General features: G+C 38.2%; 1 protein-coding gene across 5 annotated transcripts in view; it reads left to right on the forward strand.

Annotated features, from left to right (window-relative positions):
* RSF1 (remodeling and spacing factor 1) overlaps positions 1-25,919 on the forward strand; it is a 127,293-nt gene that overhangs the window by 49,185 nt on the left and 52,189 nt on the right. For all 5 annotated transcript variants that reach the window (XM_028158334.2, XM_008150009.3, XM_054724590.1 and 2 more), the window contains exons 3-5: positions 13,275-13,367; positions 14,550-14,755; positions 24,734-24,888. In XM_028158334.2, coding sequence (XP_028014135.2) covers positions 13,275-13,367; positions 14,550-14,755; positions 24,734-24,888 — 454 coding nt within the window. The remainder of the gene's footprint in view (positions 1-13,274; positions 13,368-14,549; positions 14,756-24,733; positions 24,889-25,919) is intronic.

Consider the following 25,919-nt stretch of genomic DNA (forward strand, 5'->3'; position numbering starts at 1 on the left):
AAATTTGGTTAGATAAGAAACCACAGCTGCTAAAGTTAGCAGATTTTTCATTCACCTATTTAGTAAACATTTTTTGATGGCCTACTCTGTAAGGGACTTGATAAGTTACTGCAGGAGATATATGAGACATTGGTGTTTATGAGTCTGGAGTTCAATAAATAAAGAAAACTAAAGTAAGCATACAAGTAAAGATAATGCCAGGCAGAATGTCAGTGCTTAAAGTGAAGTGTAGTATCAGGATAAAGCATTTTGGGGGCAATGCAGAGAAATTGACAGTTTTCTCATCGTTTCAGTGTTTGTGGTAAAGATTATTGTCGGGGCTGGCCAGCAGCTGCTGAACGACAGATGAACAGATTACTCTGACACAGTTTCACTGTGGAAGAGAGGGCTAAGGGACGGTCTGGCTACAGCAACCAGGCAGCCCTGATTGCCTGCCTCATTAGCCTTTTATTGTAACAGCAGTTTAAGATAAAGTGTATCTTTTAGATATAATCAGTAGGGTGAGTAATCTTGGGAGGACACATGTGTTTACATTGTCCTCTAGGCAAGGGTATCCAGGGATTAAGCATAAGGATTCCAGTAAACACCTGGGGGTCTGCATGAGCACAGACTTGTTTGGGAAGGTCAAGGAATAATCAGGGGAACTGCCTTCGACACTCCCCTAAGTCTCCCCTAAATCAGAATTCCGATAAACAGGGCAAGTGGCCTTCTACACACTTCCCTTTTCTCTGAATATCCTCCTTACAAGCTTTCCAACCAAATCTTATGCTTCCCCACAGATTATGACTGATAAAAAATAGATAAGCATTGATCTCTTTTCTTCCTTCTAAAGAATAATGCTTAGGAAAAGAAAGTGAAAGATATAAGTAGACCGAAATGGTAAGGTAGGAAGTATTCAACATGAAAGCATACTTAGAGAAGTGGTCACTTGGTGATTTTTATGGAAGGCATTTAGAACAGCTGTCATGGATTATATATGGTAGGCGAAAGTTTGACCGTTAAGGTCTTTGCTCCTTAGTGTTACATTCATGAATATGTTATAAGACAAATGGGGTTTATAGATGTAATTAAACTTATTAATCGGTTGACCTTAAAATATGGAGATAATTCTGAGTTATCCAAATGGGCTCACTGTCAATTATCTGAGCCCTTAAAAACAGAAGAGGTGTAGGCAGAAGAAGTCAGAGATACTTGAAGTGTTAGAAGGACTCACCACACTGGCAGCTTGAATGTGGAGGGTCACATGGAAAACATGAGAAGGAAATGAATTCTGCCAACATTCTGAATGAGTTTGGAAGTTGGTTTTTGCCCAGAGCCCCCAGAGAGGAACAAGCCCTGCCATAACCTTGATATCACCTTTGTGAGGCTATAAGCAGAGAACCCAGCCAGCCAAGCTGGGATATCTATACAGGACTTCTGACCTACAGAAACTGTGAGCTAATAAATGGGCGTGGTTTTAAGATGCTAAATTTGGCCCTAGCCAGGTTGGCTCAGTGGCTAGAGCATTGGCCTGCATACTGAAGGGTCCCAGGTCTGATTCTGGTCAAGGACACATACCTCAGTTGCAGGCTCGATTTCCCCGCCCTAGTCAGGGTGCATATGGGAAGCAACCAAGCCATGTTTTTCTCTGTGTCTCTCCCCCTCTCTTTCACTCACTCTTAAAAAAAAAAAAAAAAAAATTAATGGAAAAATATCCTCTGGTGAGGATTAACAAAAAATAAAAAAATTAAATTTAAAAACAAATGGTAAATTTGTAATATTTTATTACACAGCAGTAGAAAACTAATACAGATTTGTTCTATTAGGGATTTATAATTTGATTAGAAAACTTGCCAATGATTGGCAATTTATAAAAATTCCTTGCATTTTCATCAAAATGTGCTCTTTCTCTATAAAAAAACAAAAGATACTATTAAGATAATTTTTTTAATAGAGGCTACCATGCCACAGGCCTTTATCATCTCTTGCCTAAACATTCACCTTCTAATTGGTCTCCTAGCTTTTATTGTACACTTTTCTACTACCTTCTCCTCACTGCTACAAGAGTGACCTTTTAAACACAAAGTTTTAAAATTAACTATTATATTGCTTTCAGAATTATTTGGTGGTTCTCTTTCACTTAAAAATCTAAACTCTGTCAGAACATTCAATGCTCTTAATAGTTGAGCCACTTTTCTCCAGCCACATCTAATGACATTTTCTCCTATGTGTCCTACTAATACTCAATGCCATTCACAGAACATGCTGTCTTTTTCATTTCTCAGAGTTTTTGCACATACTGTTATTCTCGGCCTGGAATGCCTCCTCACTAGTTTATTTTCCTGGCAAACTTATTTATCCTTTGATCTCAGCTGAAGTATTACTTTCTCCTTGAGGCCTTCTAGGAATATATCCCTTCATGGATTTATGTGTAACTACATAAAAGAAACTGTTATGTAGTTTATATATTGAATGTTCACCATTTACCAGGCACTGTATTTAATTCTTTCTTTATATAGCTCACCTTTGCAATAGGTATTATCCTCATTTTATGCACAAGGAAATTGATTTTATTTATTTATTTATTTATTTATTTATTATTTATTTATTTATTTATTAAGGAAATTGATTTTAGCAAACTAAATAACTTGTCCAATCTCACATTGCTAGAAATGGCTGAGCCAGCATTCAAGCATAGGGCTTTATGAATCCAGTGCTTCAAAATACCACTTATATTGCCCCTCACATTTGCCTTTCTTGTAGATTGTAAGCTTCTTGAATGCTTTATAAAATCTTTTATGCATCAGTATTAGATGAGTTAATCATTTAGACAATTTGAGTTTTCTTTTACTTGGCTGCTAATAAACTTAACTCTATATTTACTTCTTAGTTGTACTCATTAGTTACATTAGTTAGTTTTCTGATGGAAATTTTTACTTTCCTTGTTACATGGCTCTTGATCTTTTGTCTTTCTCCTGTGGGCACCATTGTATTTATGTATTATAGAGAGCTGTTTCTTTTCTGTTTGAGTCAGTAGAATATAATTAATATACAATTCTGTTTTTTTTAATACTTATTTTTTTCTTAAGAAAGGCTCCCTGCTCTTTTCTTTAAAAAAAAAATATATATATATTTTGTATTGATTTCAGAGAGGAAGGGAGAGTAAGAGAGAAATAGAAACATCAGTAATGAGAGAGAGTTATTGATTAGCTGCCACCTGCATGCTCTACACTGGGGATAGAGCCTGCAACCTGGGCATGTGCCCTGACCAGGAATCAAACCGTGACCTTCTGGTTCATAGGTTGATGCTCAACCACTGAGCCATGCCGATGGGGCTACAGTTCTGTTTAAATCCAGAGCTAATATTTGGCATTTGTTAAGCCTGTTTCTTGGCTTATAACAGACTAGAGGCCCGGTGCATGAAATTCGCGCACTGGGGGAGGGGGGTATGTGGGGAGGGTCCCTCAGTCCAGCCTGCATCCTCTTGCAGTCTGGGAGCCCTCCCTCTGCCTTTGCTTTTCTACTGCCCTGCCTCCTGCTCATATAAAGGCCTTAAAAAGTAATGAGAAAGCCAGTTTTTAATAAATTGTTCTTTAAAGGAAATCATGCCTCATAATACTAGTAATTGCTAAGAGACAGATGTAATTACTATTGCTGTTTTTCTTTGATTGCAAAAGTATCTTTGAGTGTACTGCAGGAACCTGCTTCTCCCCTCCAGAGGTGTTTTTTAAGTGTGCACACTTGTATTGGTCATGAACGTTAAGTTATATACTCAGAAGTATTGCTTCTTCATAGCCACAGTTGCTTACCTAGTAACCTTACCTATAACTCTAATATCAGGGTGTTTTGAAAGAAGTTACATAAAAATAGAAATTTAAAGGTCTTTCCCATTGCTTGAGCTAAGAAGATAAGCCTGGGGAGTAAAAATAGACCCTCCTAACTAAAAGTTCCTAAGTATAAAGACTTTAGGAACACATTAAAAAGTATTATGTTAATGACTAGGGGCCTGGTGCACGAAGATTCATGCACGGGGGAGGAGGGGGAAAGAGGGTCCCTCAGCCCTCTCCAATCTGGGAGTTTCTGTCTGTCTTTGCAATCATATGAGTGAATTGTCTGAGACCCCAACCCAGTTTGGTTTGTTGCTCACAGAATAATAGAGGCTTTTTTTTTTCCCTTTGCTTCATTGGTGGAGATTTCCTGGAAGTTTTAGGATATCTTCCCTTTAATTTTTCCTAGAGACTCTGATTTTACTTACATCTCTCACCTTTGCTTTCCCTCCATCCCCCACGGCAACAGTAATTTATAAGTCACAAAGAAATTTCTCTGCCAATTAACTGTCATATTTCCATGAAACTCCTCTATTTTCTGTGGCTAATGTTTTTCGATACCACATGAAAAGGCTCACTTTTGCTCCAGGCTCACTTTGCTCTAGTCTAGTGTCTAGGACAGTGATGGTGAACCTATGACACACGTGTCAGCACTGACATGCGTAGCCATTTCTGATGACACGTGGCCGCATGCTGAGGATGAAACATTTGCTGCTCCTGAGGATGAAACATTTGCGACTAGAGTCTTGGAGTTAGTTTTTTCCTCAAAGTGACACACTACCCGAGTTATGCTCAGTTTTTTGGTGAAGTTTGACACACCAAGCTCAAAAGGTTGCCCATCACTGGTCTAGGAGATCCGTCTGCCACCAGAACTACGATTCCCAGCATTCCTAGTGCTCCCCACGCTCTGGGTTTCCGCTTCCAGTAAAGTGGAAAGAATGATTAACTGGAATCGTAGTTTAACGATACCACGAAAGTGGAATCGTATGATTAACTACGATTCCCAGCATTCCTAGTGCTCCCCACGCTCTGGGTTTCCGCTTCCAGTCCTGGGGCTGCCACCAGAACTACTATTCCCAGAATTCCTGGTGCTCCCTGTGTTCTTGGTTTTCCCTTCCTACTCTGTCTCAGTCCACAGCCTTCTGCTCTGCCAAGTCCTCCAAACCGCCAGCTCTCCCTCTCTGCTCTCCATCTGGCAGCTTGGGGAGCCAAGTTGCTCCACTCTCTGCCGGCTCTCCTGCTCTGCTTTCCGCCCAGCACCTGTGTATGCAAACCAACCCTCCATCTTTGTTGGGTTAATTTGCATACTCCTGATTGGCTGGTGAGCCTAGCGGAGGTATGGTCAATTTACATGTTTTTCTTTTATTATATAGGAGGATGTGTATATGTCTCTTGATTCTTGTCTAAGTTGAAAATGAGAGGACTGACTATATAAGATTTATTTTATTTTTATTTTTATTTTTTTAATAAATCTTTATTGTTCAGATTATTACAATTGTTTCTCCTCCCCCCCCCCATATCTCCCCATTTCCCCCCCCATATCTCCCCAAAGATTTATTGAGTACTTAATGGAGTATTGTGAAAATGTCTTTTGACTGTTGCTTATAGTGTGAAAACAAATATTTGTTGAAATTTAACAACTTGCAAAATGCAGCAGACACTCTACCTCATACCATAGACAAAAATGAACTCAAAATAGATCAACAACTGAAATAAAAGTGCTAAAACTCTTAGAATAAATCATGGGGATAAATCTTCATGATCTTGGATTTGGCAATAGATTTTTAGATATGTCACCAAAAGCATAAGCAACAAGAGAAAAAATAGATTGATTAATTGTACTTTGTCAAAATTAAAAGCTTTTGTGCATCAAAGGACATTACGAAGAAAGTGAACAGACAGCCTATAGAATGGGAGAAAATATTTGCAAGTCATATAACTGATAAAAATTTAATATCCAGACTATAAAGGAACTCCTAAAACTTAACAACAAAAAGAGAACCCAATTTAAAAATGAACAAAAGTTTTGAGTAGACATTTCTCCAAAGATATACAAAGATCAATAAATTAGCACTTAAAAAGATGCTCAACATTATTAGTCATTGAGGAAATGCCAATCAAAACTACACTGAGATATCACTTAACACCTAATAGAATGGCTATTTGTTAAAAAGAAAAGAAAGGGCAATACTAAGTGTTGGTAAGGTTATAGAGATAGTAAAAACCTCATATATTTGTGATGGGAATGCAAAGTGGTGCAGCTGCTGTGAAAAAGTTTGGCAGTTTCTCAAAAAGCTAAAAAAAAAAAATTGCCATAGGACCAGGTAGTGCCACACCCTAGCTCTATATTCCGAATAATTGAAAACAGATATTTGTGTGTCAGTGTTTATTGCAGCATAATTTATAATAGCCAAAAGGTTGAAACAACCCAAGTTTCCATCAACAGATAAATAGATAAATAAAATGTGATATATTCATGCAGTGGAATATTTTTCACCCCTAAAAAGGAATGAAGTTCTTATATGTGGTAAGTGAAAGAAGCCAGACCAAAAGGACAAATATAGGATTATTCTACTTATATGAACTATCCTAAAATAGACAAATTCATAGAGACAGAAAAATAGATTATAGATTACTAGGTGCTGTAGGTGGAAGGCGAATGGGAATTATTATTGCTTAATGGCTAAAGAGTGTCTGTGTGATAAAAAAGTTTTGGAAATAAAAAGTGGTAGTGGTTATACAACTTTGTAAATGTAATTAATGCCACTGAATTGTACATGTAATGGTTAAAATGGCAAATTTTATTTTTATTATGTACATATATATATTTCCACAATAAAATTTATAAAAATACAACAGCAGTTGTAAATCTAGCAGTAATCTTAGCTTTAATGTAAACACTGGATATAGAGCATAACAAGGGAAGCCATTTAACATAGAGTTAATTACCCAGATAATGAAGGCAGGAAATTAAATCAGACACCAGTCATTTTGTTGAAATTGTAGACACATTTCTTTATATATGTTTATATATATGCAAAACAAAAGTGTCATGAAACAGTGTTTATGTATAGTTTGAAGAACACTGATCTACTTCCTGCCAACTTTTAATTCCTTCTATTTCTCCTCGTGTTCCAATTGGTTCTTGTGTTGATTCTCTAGAACCATTTTCAGGTTTGCATTTATATAAGGGAGCTATGGTACAGCGAGTATCTGATAGGCATCTTCTTTATCTCATCTCTTTTACTAGCTACAAAACCTCCATTTTACAGATGAAGATCCTGAAATTCAGAGAGGTAATTGCCTTAACTCGAGATCACATTGATAATAGAGCCAGAATTTGCCTCTCAACCTGTTTGATACTGAAGTCTTATTGCCCTTTATGTCTAGATGAGTGATATAAAGCGGATTACATGGAAGGAGGTACTTACATTCTTTCCATTGAGGTGGATTTTAGGTTTATGATTAATCGAACCTAAAATATAAAGGTGCTGTGATAGACATTATATTTTTCATGCTAGACTTATGTCAGATACTTTCAGAGCACCTTTTTCTTGATTTAGATTTTAAAGAGACTGTTTTTGAGAACAGTTTCTCAAATTTTTGTCATGTATAAATGTGCCCAATGTATAGATTAACTGAGATTCCAGCTGCCTGTCCCACTAATCCTGAGCTCCTTTAGCAGGAGTTGTAGTATCTTATTTATCCTGGTGTCAAGCACTGTGTGGCACATAGTAAATTCCTGATAAAATGTTTGCGGAATGAACTAATTAATTAATGCATGCACATCTGGTCAGTTGTTGGGATTTTGGTGTTCTTTTGATTTTCAAAATCATATTGCTTGAGAAAACTTGCCATTGAACTTTTTCATGTATGTATTTTTAAGGAATTAAAGAAACATCCTTTTTATATAACCTTTAAAGCATTCTCATAGGCACTGTTCCTATATGTTCCCTTATAATAGTAGATTATCTCAGTAGTTATACCAGAGAACATTGATATAGTAAGTATTTATTGTGCCACTATTAGCAAGATCCTGTTTTTTGGTAGGTACTGTAGGAAATAGAAAGATGAATCAAACATCCTTTTGCTTTAAAAAATCTTGTCGTTTTACAGGATACCCACCTCTAATGAAATAATGTATGAGAAAATTATATTGTAAATAGTAAAGCCATATCTCTCTATATAAAAGCCAAGCGATCAGAACGCCGGAATGAACGATCACTATGACTCGCACTGCAGCGGGCCAATCAGCCCTATTGGGGGGTGGTCCCTCCCCGCACCAGTCCCTGCTGGATCGGGTGCAGGGCCAGCCGGCCAACCTCTCGTGGCCCCTCCTCCTGGCCAGTTTCACCCCCTTTTGCTCCCCACCCCAATTGGGGGCGGGGCCTGTCAGCCAACCTCCCATGTTTCTCTTCCCTGCCAACCTGGCCCAATGGGCCCCCATCAGGGCGGACCAGCCGAACCCTACCCGTGCATGAATTCGTTCGTGCACTGGGCCTCTAGTAGTAAACATAAAATTTTACTGCTTTTGTAAGATAATTGCACTACCAGTCAGAATCTGCCTTTTCTAGAGTATCCTCGGCCAAGCTTAATTCAGGCTTCATTACCTTTCTCTTGAATTGTTGCAAAACAGGCTTTAATTGGTCTCTTTAACCTCAGAGTTTATCCTCCTGTCTGTCTTGCACAGTGCAACAGAACTATTTTCCATCAGTTCTTCCAAACACATGTTGAGTTCCCTTATTTATAAGCCATGATCTGCTTTCATAGCCTTGCTCACTACTTTCCTTCACAGCCTTGTCTCTGCCCATTCCTGGCCCCAAGCCCTCAAGATCCAGGGCTCCAGGACTCAGCATAAAGAGCTTCTCTATTCACCTTCACCTTCACATTGACACATCACCACTCACATTCCTATTGCTTTACATATTGTGGGGTTTTTTTCTTCCTGAAATGCTCTTTATCTCCTTGTCTGGTAAAACCTCAGTCATCCTTCAGATCCTAGAATAAATGTCATCACTTGAATAAAACCTTCTTTAATTTCCCTTTATCCATAGGCTGAATTAGGGTTTCTCTCCTCTGTATTTTCATAGTTTATAATTATATCAGTTACTTAGTTGGTAGATAACTCACTGATTACTTGTTTACATGACTTTGCATGCCCCCTCTTTTTTTCCCTCTGAATTCTGAATTTCCTAGAGCTGAGACTGTTAATTCGTCTTTGCCCCCCACCCCCCAGTACTTAATGTGCTCAGTAAATGTCTGGTTCAGTCCTCCAGAAATATTATTTATAAAACAGTTGGACATATTTAAATATTAGATAAGGGAGACTTGGTGATGTGTAATTTGAGTATAAATAATGGAACTAGATGATTTATAATTCTCAGTCTGGCCTTTGTCCACATCTCCATTGGTACAGCTGACCTGATTGGTATCTTAAATATATACTGATTTCACCAGAAATGACTAAAGATAGTAATTCCTATTTCTGTTATTCTTTGGCTAAAGCACATACCCTCCTGAGGATAGCAGTACATTTGTCTAATGCTTGTGCGAATTGACTGAGTTAATATATTAAAGCAGTTAAAACAGTACTCGGCACATGGTAAACATGAAATAAATGCTAGCTATTATTAGTCTAGTAAGAATTTATAATATTCTTTGAGATGTTTTGGCTATAGCAATTATAAGTGGTTAACTTAATAGAATTTTTAAATTAAAGTAAAGCATTATTTTTATATGTCTTTCATTTATTCATCAGATATTTGTTTTGTACTTGCTGTATGTTTCATACTTTGTCACAGGTTAGGGATATGAAGAAGAGTAGGCATAGCCCTTGACTTGTCAGTAGCTGTAAATTCTTGACTCAGATTTGAAAAGATCCAGTGGAAACATGTATGAACCAGGAGTCTCAGTTCAGTAACTTGGAGCAAGACACTTACCCAAGCTCATTAGAGATCTCTGGTTAACTTCCTTCTCTCAGGTATTCTCTTTAATACCTTAGTCAAAAGCACTTTTATTCTTCCATTTTTTCATGCCAAGGAATCTAGATGTCACCTTTGGGTTTTCTTTCCAATCACCCTCCATCCACATCCATTCTATCAAAAGTCCTTATGATTCTGTCTCAAATACAGCTACTTCTTTCTGTTATCACTACTACCACCATAGTTCTTGTCATCATTATCTCTTGCTTTAAAATGGGTGTTTTAGTTTCCATTCCTTCCCCTCCATAATCTTTTTTATATATATATACAGCAGCTATTTTTGAAACATAAGTCATAAATTTACCAATTTAAAACACTCCATTGGGTCTGGCCAGAGTATCTCAGTGTTTGAGCATCGACTATGAACCAGGAGGTCACAGTTCGATTCCCAGTCATGGCATATGCCTGAGCCCTGGGCTCCATCCCCAATACAGCATGCAGGAGGCAGCCAGTCAATGATTCTCTCTCATCATTGATGTTTCTATCTCTCCCCCTCTTCCTTCCTCTCTGAAGTCAATAAAAAGAAATATTTTTAAAATGAAAAATAAAATACTCCATTGGCCTCTCATCATATTTGAAATAAAATCTTAATTCCTTACCCTGGCCTATATATTTTGGCTCTCGGTTACCTCTTTAACTTTATCTGTTGCTATTTTCTCCCTTATTTTGCTTTAGCAGTTTTCAACCATTTCACCTCATGTCACACAAACTGATTACTAAAATTCTGTGGCACACCAAAAAATATGTAATATTTTTTACTGATCTGACAAAAAAATATGTATAATTTTGATCTATTCACATCAGACAGTTATTGTCGTGTTTTGTTGTGTTTGCTGTTTGTCTTTTATTTAATTGACAATCTAAGGGAAAAGAGTTCAGTGCCCCTGCCTAAAATAGTCAAGCATTGCATGATTTAAAAATTCTTGCAGCACAAACACACACAAGTTGAAAATTGCTCTTCTACTTCATTTACATTGACAAATCTTTTCTCTTTTCCTAATTTGCCAAACCTTAAGGTCTTTTTGCTAGCTTGTTTCTTCTCCGTATCATCTTATGGCTCATTTCTATTTTATGTCTCAACTTTTTGTATCAAGTGTCAACTTTTTAAATTGAGGTTTTCCACCCTGGCCAGGTAGCTCAGTGGGCTAGAGCAGTGGTTGGCAAACTGTGGCTCGTGAGCCGCGATTTGCCGCTCTGTTGACTAATCAGTTTGCCGACCACTGCTAGGGAAAAACACTTAAAAAACATTTTAATAATGTACTAATGTCTTTAACCTGAACTCAAAACTTCTGGGTAAGGGTAATGCCTTAGCAGTGGTCGGCAAACTCATTAGTCAACAGAGCGGCAAACCGCGGCTCACGAGCCGCATGTGCCGCCGACCACTGCAGTAGAGCATCGTCCTGATATGCCACGGTTGAGGGTTTGATCTCTGGTCAGGGCACGTAAAAGAATCAACCAATAAATGCGTAAATAAGTGGAACAACAAATCTCTCCTCTCTCTCTCTCTCTCTCTCTCTCTCTCTCTCTCTCTCTAAATCAGTAAATAAATAAATAATTAAAAATAAATAATAAAATGAGGTTTTCCCTCAGCACCCAATGCAAAATAGCACCCACACTATCACATTTTATTTTCATTATAGTATTTGTCTTTACTTGAAAAAAATTACTTTATGTTTTTATTGATTTTGAAATAGAGAGGAAGGGAAAGGGAAAAAGAGATAGGAACATTGGCTGCCTCTCCTGAGGATGGAGGCCACAACCTGGGCATGTGCCCTGCCTCAGAATCAAACTGGTGACCGCTTAGTGCATGGGACCACGCTGAGCCACACCAGCTGGGCTACTTGAATTATTTTAAATTTTTACCTGTTTGACTACCTACTACAGTGTAAGGTCCATGATGGCAGGTTGTCTGTCTTCCCCACCTCCTTGACTTAAGCTACTGACAGCTAGTAGGTACTCAGTAAATATGTGTGAATAAATGAATCTTTCTAAATTTCATGTTTCTCAGTTTTAAAATAAAAATTTCAATCTGAATGATTTCCAAGGATAAACAAATCCAGGTACTAAAGGCAATAAAGACAGATTTTATTGAAGTTCCTAGGTACTTAATATTTTTATGTCTATTTCATAATCTTTTTTGTTGTTGTTGTTGTTGTTAATCCTCACCCAAGGAAATTTTTCCATTGATCTTTTGGAGAGAGTAGAAGAGAGGGAAAGACAGAAATATTGATGTGAGAGAAACACATCGATTGGTTGCCTCCTGCACGCACCCTGACCAGGGTCCCGGTAGGAACCTGCAACCAAGGTATGTGTCCTTGACCGGAATCGAACTCGGGACCCTTTGGTCGTCAGGCTGATGCTCTATCTACTGAGCCAAACTGGCTAGGGCTATATCATAACCTTTAAAGATCAGTATTATTCTTGCTTCCCTTTTATAGCTGAAGAAACTGGCTCACAGGTCATAGAACCCATGGCATTTCTCCTGATTAGTCCCTATTATTGAATAGAGTGGTTTTCCATATCTTTCCTCAGTCTGTTATTTGGCTCTGGTTTACCTGGCATGTTTGTATATAGAGAGAACTCTATAAATTTAAATTTATGCCTTCTATATAATAAAAGCCTAAGCGACCTTTACGGCGGACAACCAGACCGACCAGTCTCTATGATGCACACTGACTACCAGGGAGCTCAATGCAGGAGCTGCCCCATGGTAGTCAATGCGCTCCCCCTTTCAATGCGCTCCCACAAGGGGGAGCGCAGCAGTGAGCAGATGGGCAGTAAGGAGCGAGGGCTCCCAGACTGCGACAGGGATGTCCACCAAGGGATCCCAGACTGCAAAAGGGTACAGGCCAGGCTGAGGGACACCCCCCGTCCCTAGTGCACAAATTTCGTGCACCGGGCCTGTAGTATTATATAAAAGGTCTGAAATGGCAAGCAATGAAATCTTTACCCATAAATAGGAGAACATTTAGTTGCAAAGTGGCTTGATTTTAACCCTTTGCACTCGCTTGCTTTTTTCTTGATTCCTTTATTCTAATGCTGTGTCGAGTCACACTCGACATCCAAGTGCAAAAGGATAAATATGCCTACAGTTTGGCATGTTTTTTTAAATTTTCTGTTCTAGTCATAGAGATTAGTAAACTATTGTGCTTGCCCCCCAGTAACTTCTAGGCCATAGAGAGAGAGACAGAATCAGATAATTACTTGCTTCTGGGAAAATGTGCCACAAAAATATGTATAATATTTTCGAGAGCCAGAGGAGAGAGCTGCAGAGATCAGTACTTACTTTAGATCAGTCAGCAGTCAGCAATAAACATTTCATTGTGTTTAAGTAGTATGCATTTGGGGTTGCAATTGGATTGCATTATTTGTTACAGACTTTTTCCTTTATAAACATATAATATCAAGAATACTTACCATAATCATACAGCAAAACTATCTATTAAATAAAACTTTTATGTATTAAGATATTAACTTTCTCTGACAGATATGCCAAGAGTTTAATAGCACTTGGGCATGGGAGATGGAGAAGAAAGGCTATCTCGAAATGAGTGTTGAATGCAAACTAGCGCTCCTGAAGGTAATAAGTTTATTATTTGTTACAATTATTTTAATTTAAAAATTCACTTTCACTCCTGGTTGAATTGGAAAAATAACTAGAAAGTAGACATTTCTGTGAGTATTGGAAAGATACAACAGATTTTTTCTTTTATTTTTTTGGTGACAAAAATTCTATTCTTTAAGTTATTCTTTGTGGTTTTGTTTCAGTATAAAAGTATATCTAGATTTATTTTTCTGGGCTTATAAGGACTGTAGTAGAATGGGCAAACAATTGCCCCAAATTAATTTTATTCATTGTTTTTAGCCTTCACAGTCATTGCTAACACATACTGTAAACTGGTTAATCTTTTTACTGATTTACTAAATTAGTAATTTGATAGTTTTCCGGATGACTAGGGGCATGCCACATAATCAAACCAACTAGATTAAAATAATATAGGTCTCCTCAAAGTAGATTTATTTTCAAGTTTGAGTTTCCCTTTCTTGTACTACCCATTTCAGAGTGTTGGCCCTAATTGTTAGCAAGGTAGCCAGCATAATGAAGGAAAACAATACTTTTCACAAAAAAGAGACTGCTGGCAAAAACAAAGAGACTGTGATGGGAAATTCATGTATTATCTGCTCGGGCAGAGAGGCTCAGGGAAGAATCCTGACTTTACACCCTAATCATATATAAAAATATTTAACAAAAAGTTAAGTCAGTTCCTCATTTAGTAACGAAGATATCTTTTTATTAAGATACTTCTTTAGAGGCAGCTGTCATTCAGACTACCTTCCTTGAAAACTGCATATATTTCAGGCTTTCAAAAACAGATAGCCATTTCAAGAATAATGTTCATTTAAAAGCTTTAAGAGAGAAAGAATCAGTGAAAATTTTATACCATGAAACATTTTGGGCAACTTATTGTAAACAGACTCAGTGCTTTTGAAATATAACTTGATTTTTGTGTCATTGATTGTATTGAAACTATAAATTTATGTAACACTAAAGTAACACGTTAACTTGAAATTTATCTTTTTAAATTAGTTGTTCTAAGTAAGTTGTAAAAATGGGGGGAGAGTATGGTAAAAGATTAATAAACTATACGTGTTCTTTCTGCTTCTGTCCTTGAATCAGTTCTGTGGTTAAACATATTACACTTAACTGTAATGAAGAAACGTTTATGTGGGGTATCTTAAGCCATGTTCTAACTATTTTCAGTACCTCTGTGAGTGTCAGTTTGATGACAATCTCAAATTCAAGAATATTATCAATGAGGAAGATGCCGATACCATGCGTCTCCAGCCAATTGGTCGAGACAAAGATGGCCTCATGTACTGGTACCAGTTGGATCAAGATCACAATGTCAGAATGTACATAGAAGAACAAGATGATCAAGATGGCTCATCATGGAAATGCATTGTCAGGTATCTTTTATTGGAATCTTGTTACATTTATTTGTGTTTTCCTTGCTTTGATCTCTTCTCTATCTATATATATAAAAGCCTAAGCAACCCTTACAACCAGACGACTAGCCGGTAGCTATGATGTGCACTGACCACCAGGGGGGCAGACGTTCAACACAGGAGCTGCTCCCTGGTGGTCAGTGCACTCACACAGCCAACCTCCTGCAGGGCGGCCAACCTCCCATGGTCGCTCCCCCTAGCCAGCCAGCCCCGATCGACCCTGATGGCCAGCCAGGCCAAGGGACCACACCCGTGCACGAATTCATGCACTGGGCCTCTAGTCCTATATAATAAAAGGCTAATACAGGCAGTCCTCGGGTACGTCGGACTCATCGTACGTTGTTTCATGATTACATTGCCATCTCCCATTTACAGTATTTATTAAAAAAAAAAAGTTCCGTCATTTCGATGTATGTACATATGTGCTTTATGTTTTTTATTATTTACTTACCACAAGTAAAGGTCAGGAATTGTTAACTTTATTTTAATTTTTTTTTTTTACTGTTTCACTTTATTACTGCTGTGTATTTGCTCCATGTGAGTGATGTAGGTGCTTATGTAGGTAGATTCTGACTTACAGTGAAAATTGCATTATGTCATGCCTTAGGCACGGATCTCTGATGTAACCCGAGGACCTAATGTATGCAAATTGTCCCTTCGAACGGGAGTTCTACCAGAATTTCAACCAGGGGGCGGGGTCAGCCGAATTTGTACACTGGGCCTCTAGTTCAGATATAATCACTGAGGCTGGGGTAGTTCTTTTTTTCGGAAGTTTGAGAATTACCAGGATCTAGCCTTGTGCTCAGCATAATATTCATTATTTGTCAACTAAATAAACATATGTAGCAGTGTGGTTCATACCAAGACATATACCTTGTACTTCAGGAAGCCACAGTCTAAAAGATAAGCAATACATTGGTAATATACGTGCCCCCCACCCAAAAAAAAAAGAAAAAAGAAAAAAAGAAAACAACATTGTTAGACAGAAATATAAGAATAGTAGTATTTGGTTCTTATTTAGCTACCAGTGGCCCGGTGCACGAATTCATGCACATTGAAAGGAAATTAATTAGAAGAAATATTTTAATATCGCTATTCGCCCTTTCTCTACAATAGAAGTGTCAACCAAATTCACGAGTGACAATGACAGATCGAAACACACACATACAATTGGTGCCAGTGAGAGCTTTATAGATAGATAGATAGATAGATAGATAGATAGATAGATAAACTTGCTTAATTAGACCAGCTTTCTGATATAGCTAAACTTTTTCCAGCCCAGTGAAGCACCCCAATTTATTTTTCAGGTAATTGTCAGCAACACAGCAGTAAATATCAACATGAAGCAGATTATTATTGTAGATCACGCAGGGAGAACAAAGGGTAAAATATTTAACTGCAGCAGTGTTTGACTATATTCTGTGCAATGAGAAAACCTTAAGTCATTTTCAAGGTCCACCATTTCTTTCTTCTTTTCCGTCGGGTCAAGTTTCCAAGCTTTCTAAATCTCCATTTTTCTGCTAATGAAAAGAAAATAGGATTCCACCAAGTCTATGTACACTCTAGGTTCTGTGAGAATCAAATGAGATGAGGCACTGGAAAACACTTCACAGACATTTGGTTAAAGTGTAAAATGTTTTCACCTTGCTATAAAGCAAGTCTTGTCCCTGAGCTAAAGAAACTGCAAGGAGACTAGTTGCTAGGGAGAGGAAACTGGACGTTGCTACATGATGTCATTACCCAGCGCCCATAGCCAACATTTCCGGGCTGGGCTGGGCTGGGCCGGGCTGTAGGCCACATTTTGCGCCATGGGTTCTTGGAAGTGTCGGCTGCGATTTGGTGGGCTGTAGCTCTGGGGTGGTGGCAGGGCCTGTGTCCCACTTGGGGGAAGCCAAGTGTTGCTTTGTGGGCACTAGGTTCCTGGTGCTGTTTCTCTGTAAATGGCCAGTGCACGTCACGGCAGCTCTTGCATTGAGTGTCTGCCCCCTGGTAGTCAGTGCGCAACATAGAGACCGTTGGGACAGTTGGGCACTTAGCATATTAGCTATATAGACTAGAGGCCTGGTGCATGAAATTCGTGCATGGGTGGGGTCCTTAACCTGGCCGGCAATCAGGGCTGATTGGGTCCTTCCAGCTGCCGTCCGGGGCCTGCCAGACATGGGGAAGGATCAGGGAAGGTTGGCTGGCTGTGGGAGGTTGGCTGTGGGAGCGCACTGACCATCAGGGGACAGCTCCTGCATTGAGCATCTGCCCCCTGGTGGTCAGTGCACATCATAGTGACCGGTTGTTCTGATCATTCCGATGTTCCTGTTGCTTAGGCTTTTATATATATATATATTTTTTATTAGGATTATCTTTTTTATTTAATTATTTATCTAATTATTCCCAATTATTTTAATTTGCCTATTTCATCTTGATATTTTAGTATACTTTTGATTTTTACCGTGTATACTAGTACATTTCTTTACTGGGGTTCTGAAGAAATCTGAGGAAGATTGTGCTTTCTTACCATAATTGTTTTTTAAAATCTTGATTTCTGCCGAAACCGGTTTGGCTCAGTGGATAGAGCGTCGGTCTGCGGACTGAAAGGTCCCAGGTTCGATTCCGGTCAAGGGCATGTACATTGGTTGCGGGCACATCCCCGGTGGGGGGTGTGCAGGAGGCAGCTGGTCGATGTTTCTCTCTCATCGATGTTTCTAGCTCTCTATCCCTCTTCCTTCCTCTCTGTGGAAAATCAATAAAAAATATATTCAAAAAAAAATAAAATAAAATCTTGATTTCTTATTTGTATTGACTGATATATTTGAATAGAAACATTTAATGTAAAACCTTGAAATAGAACTTTTTAAAAAATCAATAAACGACACTGGGGCCTTTCAGAATCTCTGTGTCTCTAATATTCTATTTTTGCAACTTAATTACAATTTCTTCCATTAATATTGATAGTTTTTATTAATTTGGGAAATATCAGAGGCTCTATCACTAAAGTAGGGAGAATTAGTAGGTCTATAACCACTGGCTTATGAATATTAATGTTAAATATTAATTATTTGAAGAAATAATCCATAGAAATTTTGAATATTTGTTTGAGTCAGGGAAGCTCAACTTTCATTCCCTAAAAATAAACATGAACTGAATGAGCTTGTGAGTGATTGTTTTATCAGCACCCTTTTTTCATATTGTAATATGGGTCCTCCATATAGTTAAGTTACTAAACGGAGATAAACAAAGTAGTCCTGAAATAAAATTTAATCACCATCTCTCTCTGTGAATACATACATTGAGTGAAGTTCTCTTCATGTTTTACCACCACTTTGGTTATTTCCTATGTCAACCTTGCATATTTTTTTAAAATATATTTTATTGATTTTTTACAGAGAGGAAGGGAGAGGGATAGATAGTTAGAAACATCAATGGGAGAGAGACATCGATCAGCTGCCTCCTGTACACCCCCTACTGGGGATGTGCCTGCAACCAAGGTACATGCCCTTGACTGGAATCGAACCTGGGACCCTTGAGTCCGCAGGCTGACGCTCTATCCACTGAGCCAGACTGGTCAGGGCCAACCATGCATATTTATGTAAGAAATAATTCTCTCCTAATTTGTAGATGAGGAAAATATGACAGAAAAGTAATTACGATTATTATTGATTATTCATACATGCTTAAAATAACTTCTCTTGTACACTGTTTTAAGTGTATGTTATATGCATGATGTGAGAGAAAGAGCATAGATGTTAGAGTTATCTAGTGTGTTTGAACTTGTGTTTCTCTATTTACCTTCTGTAGGCAGATTACTTAATTTCTCTATACTCTCATTCCTGCACTTTAAGGGTGATAGATAACACTTCCTCAATACTACAGTTGTTGTGAGGAATACATGAGAAATCATACTAGAATCCTAACTAATGTTCGATAAAGATTTGTTTTTGTTTTTTCTCCCAACCTTTTTAACTATTGGCTTTTCTTACAACATTTCTAACCCCAAAGTTTGAAATACTTTTTTTATAAACAAATATTTGTCAGCAGAAAGAAGAAAGGCATAATTCAATTGGTATTATCTTTTACATCTTCTCATCCATGATCATTATTCCAGGTTTTATTCCCTGTACTCTACTACTCCTTTGAAAAAATCTTCTTACCATGTACAAACATTTATTTATGATAAACATAAAGTGGTACATATGGCATTTGTTCAGAAGCAAATGTGTGTATAGAATGTGTGAACACAGTTTTCTTTGGTAACAACCACAGATTTTTTGAGAGAACTGGTGCTGGGTTACTGTTAACCTTTTTTAAAATTATTGTTGCATATGTTTTGCATATGTCTTTTTCCCTGATTGATCCCCTACCCCTAGCCACTTAGGCTGTTTCCAAATCTTAGCTATTGTAAATTGTGCTGCTATAAACATAGGGGTGCATATATCCTTTCTGATTGGTGTTTCTGCTTTCTTGGGATATATTCCTAGAAGTGGGATTACTGGGTCAAATGGGAGTTCCATTTTTAACTTTGTGAGGAAACTCCATACTGTTCTCCACAGTGGCTGCACCAGTCTGCATTCCACAGTAGTGCACAGGGTTCCTTTTTCTCCACATCTTCACCAGCACTTGTCATTTTTTGATGATAGCCATTCTGACAGGTGTGAGATGGTATCTCATTGTCATTTTGATTTGCATCTCTGGGATGATTAGTGAATTTGAGCATAGTTTCAAATATCCCTTGGCCTCTGTATGTCCTCTTTCGAAAAGTATCTATTTGGGTCCTTTGCCCATTTTTTTATTGGATTGTTTATCTTCCTTTTGTTAAGTTGTATCAGTTCCCTGTAAATTTTGGAGATTAAACCCTTATCTGAAATAGCATTGGCAAATATGTTCTCCCATGCAGTGGGCTTTCTTGTTGTTTTGTTGATGATTTCTTTTGCTGTGCAGAAGCTTTTTATTTTTATGTAGTTCCATTTGTTTATTTTCTCCTTAGTTTCCACTGCCCTAGGAGCTATATCAGTAAAGATATTGCTATGACATATGTCTGATATTTTCCTGCTTATGGCTTCTTCTAAGATTTTTATGGTTTCCCATCATTTAAGTTCTTTAAACATTTTGGGTTTGTTTTTTGTGTATGGTGTAAGTGGGTGATCTAGTTTCATTTTTTTCCATATATCTGACCAAATTTGCCAGCACCATTTATTGAAGAGACTGTCTTGACTCCATTGTATGCTCTTGCCTCCTTTGTCCAATATTAATTGAGCATAATGGCTTGGGTCTATTTCTGGGTTCTCTGTTTTGTTCCATTGGTCTATATGTCTGTTCTTGTGCCAGTACCAGGTAGTTTTGAGAACAGTGGCTTTGTAATATAGCTTGATGACCAACACCCTTTTAACCGCATAGTCACCTCTGCTTTGTTTCTCCCCCTGGCACTTTGTGGCCAGTGTAGAACTTTAGGCTGCCTTTCTGGGCGCACCCTCTCATGGCTGTGGGCTTAGATTTAGAGTCCCCCACTGCCAGCAGCCCTGTGGACCCCCTTCCATAGTCGAGTGCTACACCTGTCCCCAATGTATGCGGACTTGGTGCAGCGCAGTCTCCCTCTGACACTCTATTCCCGGCTGTGCTGATTTCTCCTTCCAGCCCAGATCCCCAATCCCACCTCTCTCCATGTGACCTCTGACCTTTCCGTCCACGGATTGTCTCCTCAGCTGTTTAATTTGCCAATTCCTGGTGGATGTTATTTGATGCAGCTGTTTCTTCTATCTGTTCCGTGAAAAGGCACTGGACCCGTCAGCCTGTTCGGCCGCCATTTTGTCTGCCCCTGGACAAACTTTTTAGGCACCCGTGGCTGGGGAGGCTGGAATCTCTGTGTTTGTGGGTTCCCAGCAGAGGCATCTGGTCCCTGGCTGGGAAGTCTGAGGCCCCCCCCTTGTGGAGGTGAGGCTGGGCTTCCAATCACAGCTGTTCTCCCCTTCAAGATGGCATGGTCTCTGTGGCAGAGCTGGCCTCCCTGGGAGAGATTTCAGCGGTAGTAGTGGCTGCCCGGCTATGGGAACCTGGTCCACCAGTCCCCAAAAGTCCTGTGGAATATAACTGTCCCTCACTCACACATACACACACTCCCCACATGTCCACACACTCCCCTTTTTCTCTCTCACACTCACTGCTGTCCTGTTGGCCACCATCTTGGATCTTTGTAAACCATTTTGAAGAACTCCTATGAACGTGAATTTCTATCTGCAATGTGCCAGACAACTTTTCCGAGCTATGTAGTATTATTTAAAGCCAAATTCTAGCCTGGCGTGTGTGGCACAGTGGTTGAGGGTCAACCTATGAATCAGGAGGCTAGGTTCGATTCCTGGTCAGGGCACATGCCTGGGTTGCGGGCTCGATCCCCAGTGGGGGGGCATGTAGGAGGCAACCAATCAATGATTCTCTCTCATCATTGTGTTTCTATCTCTCCCTCCCTCTCTCTTCCTCTTTGAAATCAATAAGATACATTTAAAACCAAATTCTAAACACCTGATCAACACATTGTTGTTTCCTTATTTCATTAAATTAATAAACTTATATTGTGTTTCTACTTGTATAATAGGGAATATGTGGGAAATCTCTGAACCTTCTCAATTTTGCTATGAACATAAAAATACTTTAAAAATAGTCTTTTTTAAAAATTGTAATACCATAGCATTACCACAGTTTTAAAAATTTTATTAAATAGTAATTTTCATTTGTCTGTTGTAATATTTATAACATTAGTATCTATGAGGTAGATAGGTAGGAAGTATTAACTTATAAACAACTATATTTTAAGTTTAAACAAAATTTAGTAAGTTACCTACAATAGAGTAAAAGTAGTTAAATTCATTGAACCATATGATTATGATTTTTAACCTATAAAAATGGCAATTTTGTATATTTTTTCTTCCAATTTTATTTTGTTATTTGTTTCACATGTACAGCTTAGCGATTTTTTTTATTGTTGTTATCTTTGTTAATTCTCACTTGAGGATATTTTTACCATTGCTTTTCAGAGAGTGGGAGGGAGAGATGGAGGGAGGGGAGGGAGACAGAGACAGACATCAGTGTGAAAGAGATACATCCACTGGTTGAGAGCCTGAAACCCAGGTACTTGCCCTTGACCTGTAATCGAATTTGCGACCCTTTGGTACGAGGACCAATGAATGCTTAACCGTTGAGCACCACCGTCCAGGTCAGACAGTCATATACTTTTCATAGTTTCCCTCGATATTTTCCAGCTGGTATTATACATAGTTATTGCAGTTTTATATGGTTTAAGCAAGTGTTACAATAGGTTTCAAAAACACAAATATTTAAGCTCTACCCAGTATACAGTTGTTCTAATTAATATTCAAGTAAAAATTGCCATGGAAGAATAATTTGTTGCAAGTATTTCATCACCACTTTAGGCTTTAGTGAAAGTGCAGAAAACTAAATTTTTCTGCTAAATTCCTTTGCTGCTTAAAATAGAAGAAATAATTGGCATGGATTTTCTAGCAATATTGGCTCTTTTCTAATGTTTGGAAGTTTTTTAAAATAGGTATAGTGACAAACTTCAATATATTCTTCAGTTCCTGGTGTGACCTCAAAAAGTAATAGTAATTCTCAATGAAATATGAGAAGTAATAACGTTAAGTGGATAGAGCCTTAGGTTATAAGCAGGTTGACTTAATGACATTAAGAGATAGGAACTTTGCCAAAAATAAATTTATTTAGTGTCTTTAGCTTTTAATTTTCCTTTTTGTAAAGTGGAGGCAGTACCAGACAAGATCTTTAAAGAGCATCTAATCTGACCTTCTACTATTAGAGAATTAAAATTCTACACCAGTGGTTCTCAACCTTTCTAATGCCGCGACCCTTTAATACAGTTCCTCATGTTGTGGTGACCCCCAACCATAAAATTATTTTTGTTGCTACTTCATCACTGTAATTTTGCTACTGTTAATGAATCATAATGTAAATATCTGTGTTTTCCGATGGTCTTAGGCGACCCTGATAGCGGTTCCGAGATACAGGTTGAGAACCGCTATCAGGGTCGCCTAAGACCATCGGAAAACACAGATATTTACATTACGATTCATTAACAGTAGCAAAATTACAGTGATGAAGTAGCAACAAAAATAATTTTATGGTTGGGGGTCACAACATGAACTGTATTAAAGGGTCGTGGCATTAGAAAGATTGAGAACCACTGATTTAATTGGATATGCTCATATGATATCTATAATACCTGCACGATGACAGAATGGTTGGCATTTTAATTTCTGAAATATATTCATCAGTTCAATTTTATTACTTTTTTTAGGAGGCCAACTTAATAATACTCGAGAGAATACAGTCTTTTATTGGTAAGGAAGCTGAGGCCTAGTGGAAGATAGATGAACTGTCTAGGGGCACATAGTCATATAGTTTAGGAACAGGGATTTTATTCAGTTACTAGAGGCCTGGTGCACGAATTTGTGCATCAGTGGGGTCCCTCGGCCTGGCCTGCAGGATCGAGCCGAAACTGGCTCTCTTGACATCCCCCAAGGGGTCCCAGATTGCAAGAGGGCACAGGCCAGGCCGAAGGACCCCACCAGTGCACGATTGGGGCCAAGGAGGGATGCGGGAGGTTGGCCAGCTGGAGAGGCACCACAGGAAGGCTCCAGGACATGTCCAGCCCATCTCACTCAGTCCCGATCGGCCAGACCCCAGCAGCAAGCTAACCTACTGGTTGGAGAGTCTTCCCCCTGGTGGTCAGTACATGTTATGGCAACTGATCGACTGTCTGCCCCCTGCTGGTGAGTGCACCTCATAGCGAGCAGTTGAGCGGCCTTAGCATATCATTAGCATATTATGCTTTGGTTGAACGGACAAACGGACACTTAGCATATTAGGCTTTTATTACATAGGATTAGACATTTTTTAGCGCCTGCTTCATGAGGCAATGTTACTGCTCTCAAGCAGTAGAGTTTAGCTGGAATGGAGATTGAAGGGATAGGAAGATAAAGGGGGCATATGTGTCATGACAGATAAGAAAATAACTAATTTCATCTTAATACTAATTACTTAGATTTAGATTTGCATACAGAGTCCTTTGAGAACACAGATAGGAAGCTCTTATTAAGCTGATTAGTTAACTTAGTGGCAGAAATAGAACTAAATGTCCCAACTCTTAGTCCAGGGTTTCCTTTTTATCTTCACTGTTACATAGTGTTTTTCTGAGCAGGAAAAATATCCAACTGAAGTTTCTTGTTTGAACATAACATTTAAATTGAGCATATCATACCTCTGGTTTTGATAGTAAAAGTAGAAAATATATAGGTTAAAATCTTATTTATTTGAGATTTTCCTGTATCTTTGATTCAAAATGAATTCCCTTTCTGTAGTTGAAAACTGTAATTGACAAAGCAACACCAGTAACCCAAATTCTTTGGTTTTTGAATTGTGTTATTACAGCTGACTTTTTGCCATAATTACTCAGAATGTCTTGGATTATAATTTTGTAACAATATCAAATATTGTTCTCTCTGTAGGTGGAAAATAGGTCTTTTTTCAAATGAATCAAGAACTTGAATTATTTTAAAAAAGGCTTCTTCAAGCAAGTTTTACATTGATTTTTTTGTATTGCATAGTACTTTAAAAATTATCAATCTTTGATTTTTGCCTAATTTGTTCCTACCTATTCTTTTCAGCGAGAGATTTGCATTGCCATTCAGAGAATAGTCTTAAGATTCCTCTTTGGAAACTAGTGTATTTTAATATGTTTTCATTTCTAATACTTAATTTTAAAATTCAAAGTTAATTCGGTTTAGTGTGTACTAGTGATTTGGTTTTTCTTAGTGTTTTTTTTTTGTTTGTTTGTTTTTAAATTTTAATTTCTAATACATATTATTCTGAAAACTCTTTAAAATAGAAGAAAGATTTTTATGTTGTCTTATTTTTCCCCCTGTTCAGAAATCGAAACGAGTTGGCTGAGACTCTTGCACTCCTGAAAGCACAAATTGATCCTGTACTATTGAAAAACTCCAGCCAACAGGACAACTCTTCCCGGGACAGTCCCAGCTTAGATGATGAGGAGACTAAAAAGGAGGAAGAAACACCTAAACAAGGTTTTTTTTTGTGTGTTTTGTTTTGTAATTTCTTCTGTCTTCTCTACATTCCACTTCCTAACTATTTAAATAGGAATTCTCTCAATTTGAAACATTGTTAGGCTTCCTGTAGAAGGAGGTTGATCTTTCAAGTTAAAAGCAAATTGAAAATTGAGTATTTTGCTCTTTTATATTGGACCTTTAAAAAATTTAAATGAAAATGTTCAGACCATCAAAACATAATCTTTTACTGGTTTAAGAATGTGAAGATACTTAGCGAACTTATTGTGGTAAAATATACATAGTTTATAATTTGTCATTTTAAACATTTTTGTTTAAAGGCACTCATTGGTTGCTGCTTCTATGTGCCCTGACCAGGGATCAAACTGGCAACTTTGGCGTATTGGGATGACACTGTAACCAACTGAGCTACCTGGCCAGGGCTCTGTGTACATTTTTATTTATTTAATGCTCACCCAAGGATATGTTTTTTATTAATTTAGAGAGCGGTAGAGAGAGAGAAACGTGGATGTGAGGGAGAAACATCAATTGGATGCCTCCTGTAAGCTCCCTGACCGGGGATCTACATTGGAACCTTGGTGCATTGGGATGATGCTCAACCAACTGTGCCAGGGTTCTGTGCACTTTTGATGCTGTACTTACACATTATTTGGAGGAATAGACCTTCCTCCACCCCCCAATCTTTTTTAAAAAACTGTTTTTATTGATTTTAGAGAGAGAGGAGGGAGGAGAGAGATAGAGAGATAGAAACATTGATGAGAGAGAAACATACATTGGCTGCCTCCTTCACACCTCTACTGGGGATTGAGCCCTCAACCTGGGTATATACCCTGATAGTGAATCAAGCTGGTGACCTCCTGGTTCATGGGTTGATACTCAACCACTGAGCTAAACTGGCTAGGCAGAGTAATCCTTTTTATTCAGCCCCCAAAGCCCAATCGCTTAGTCCATCCTCTTAGGTGTAGTTACTATGTTCTGTTCCATAGCAAGACCAAATAAATGTGATTCTGGTTTGTCATTTTTATTACTCT

This window comes from Eptesicus fuscus, chromosome 13 (assembly GCF_027574615.1).
Source record: "Eptesicus fuscus isolate TK198812 chromosome 13, DD_ASM_mEF_20220401, whole genome shotgun sequence".
Classification (NCBI taxonomy): domain Eukaryota; kingdom Metazoa; phylum Chordata; class Mammalia; order Chiroptera; family Vespertilionidae; genus Eptesicus; species Eptesicus fuscus.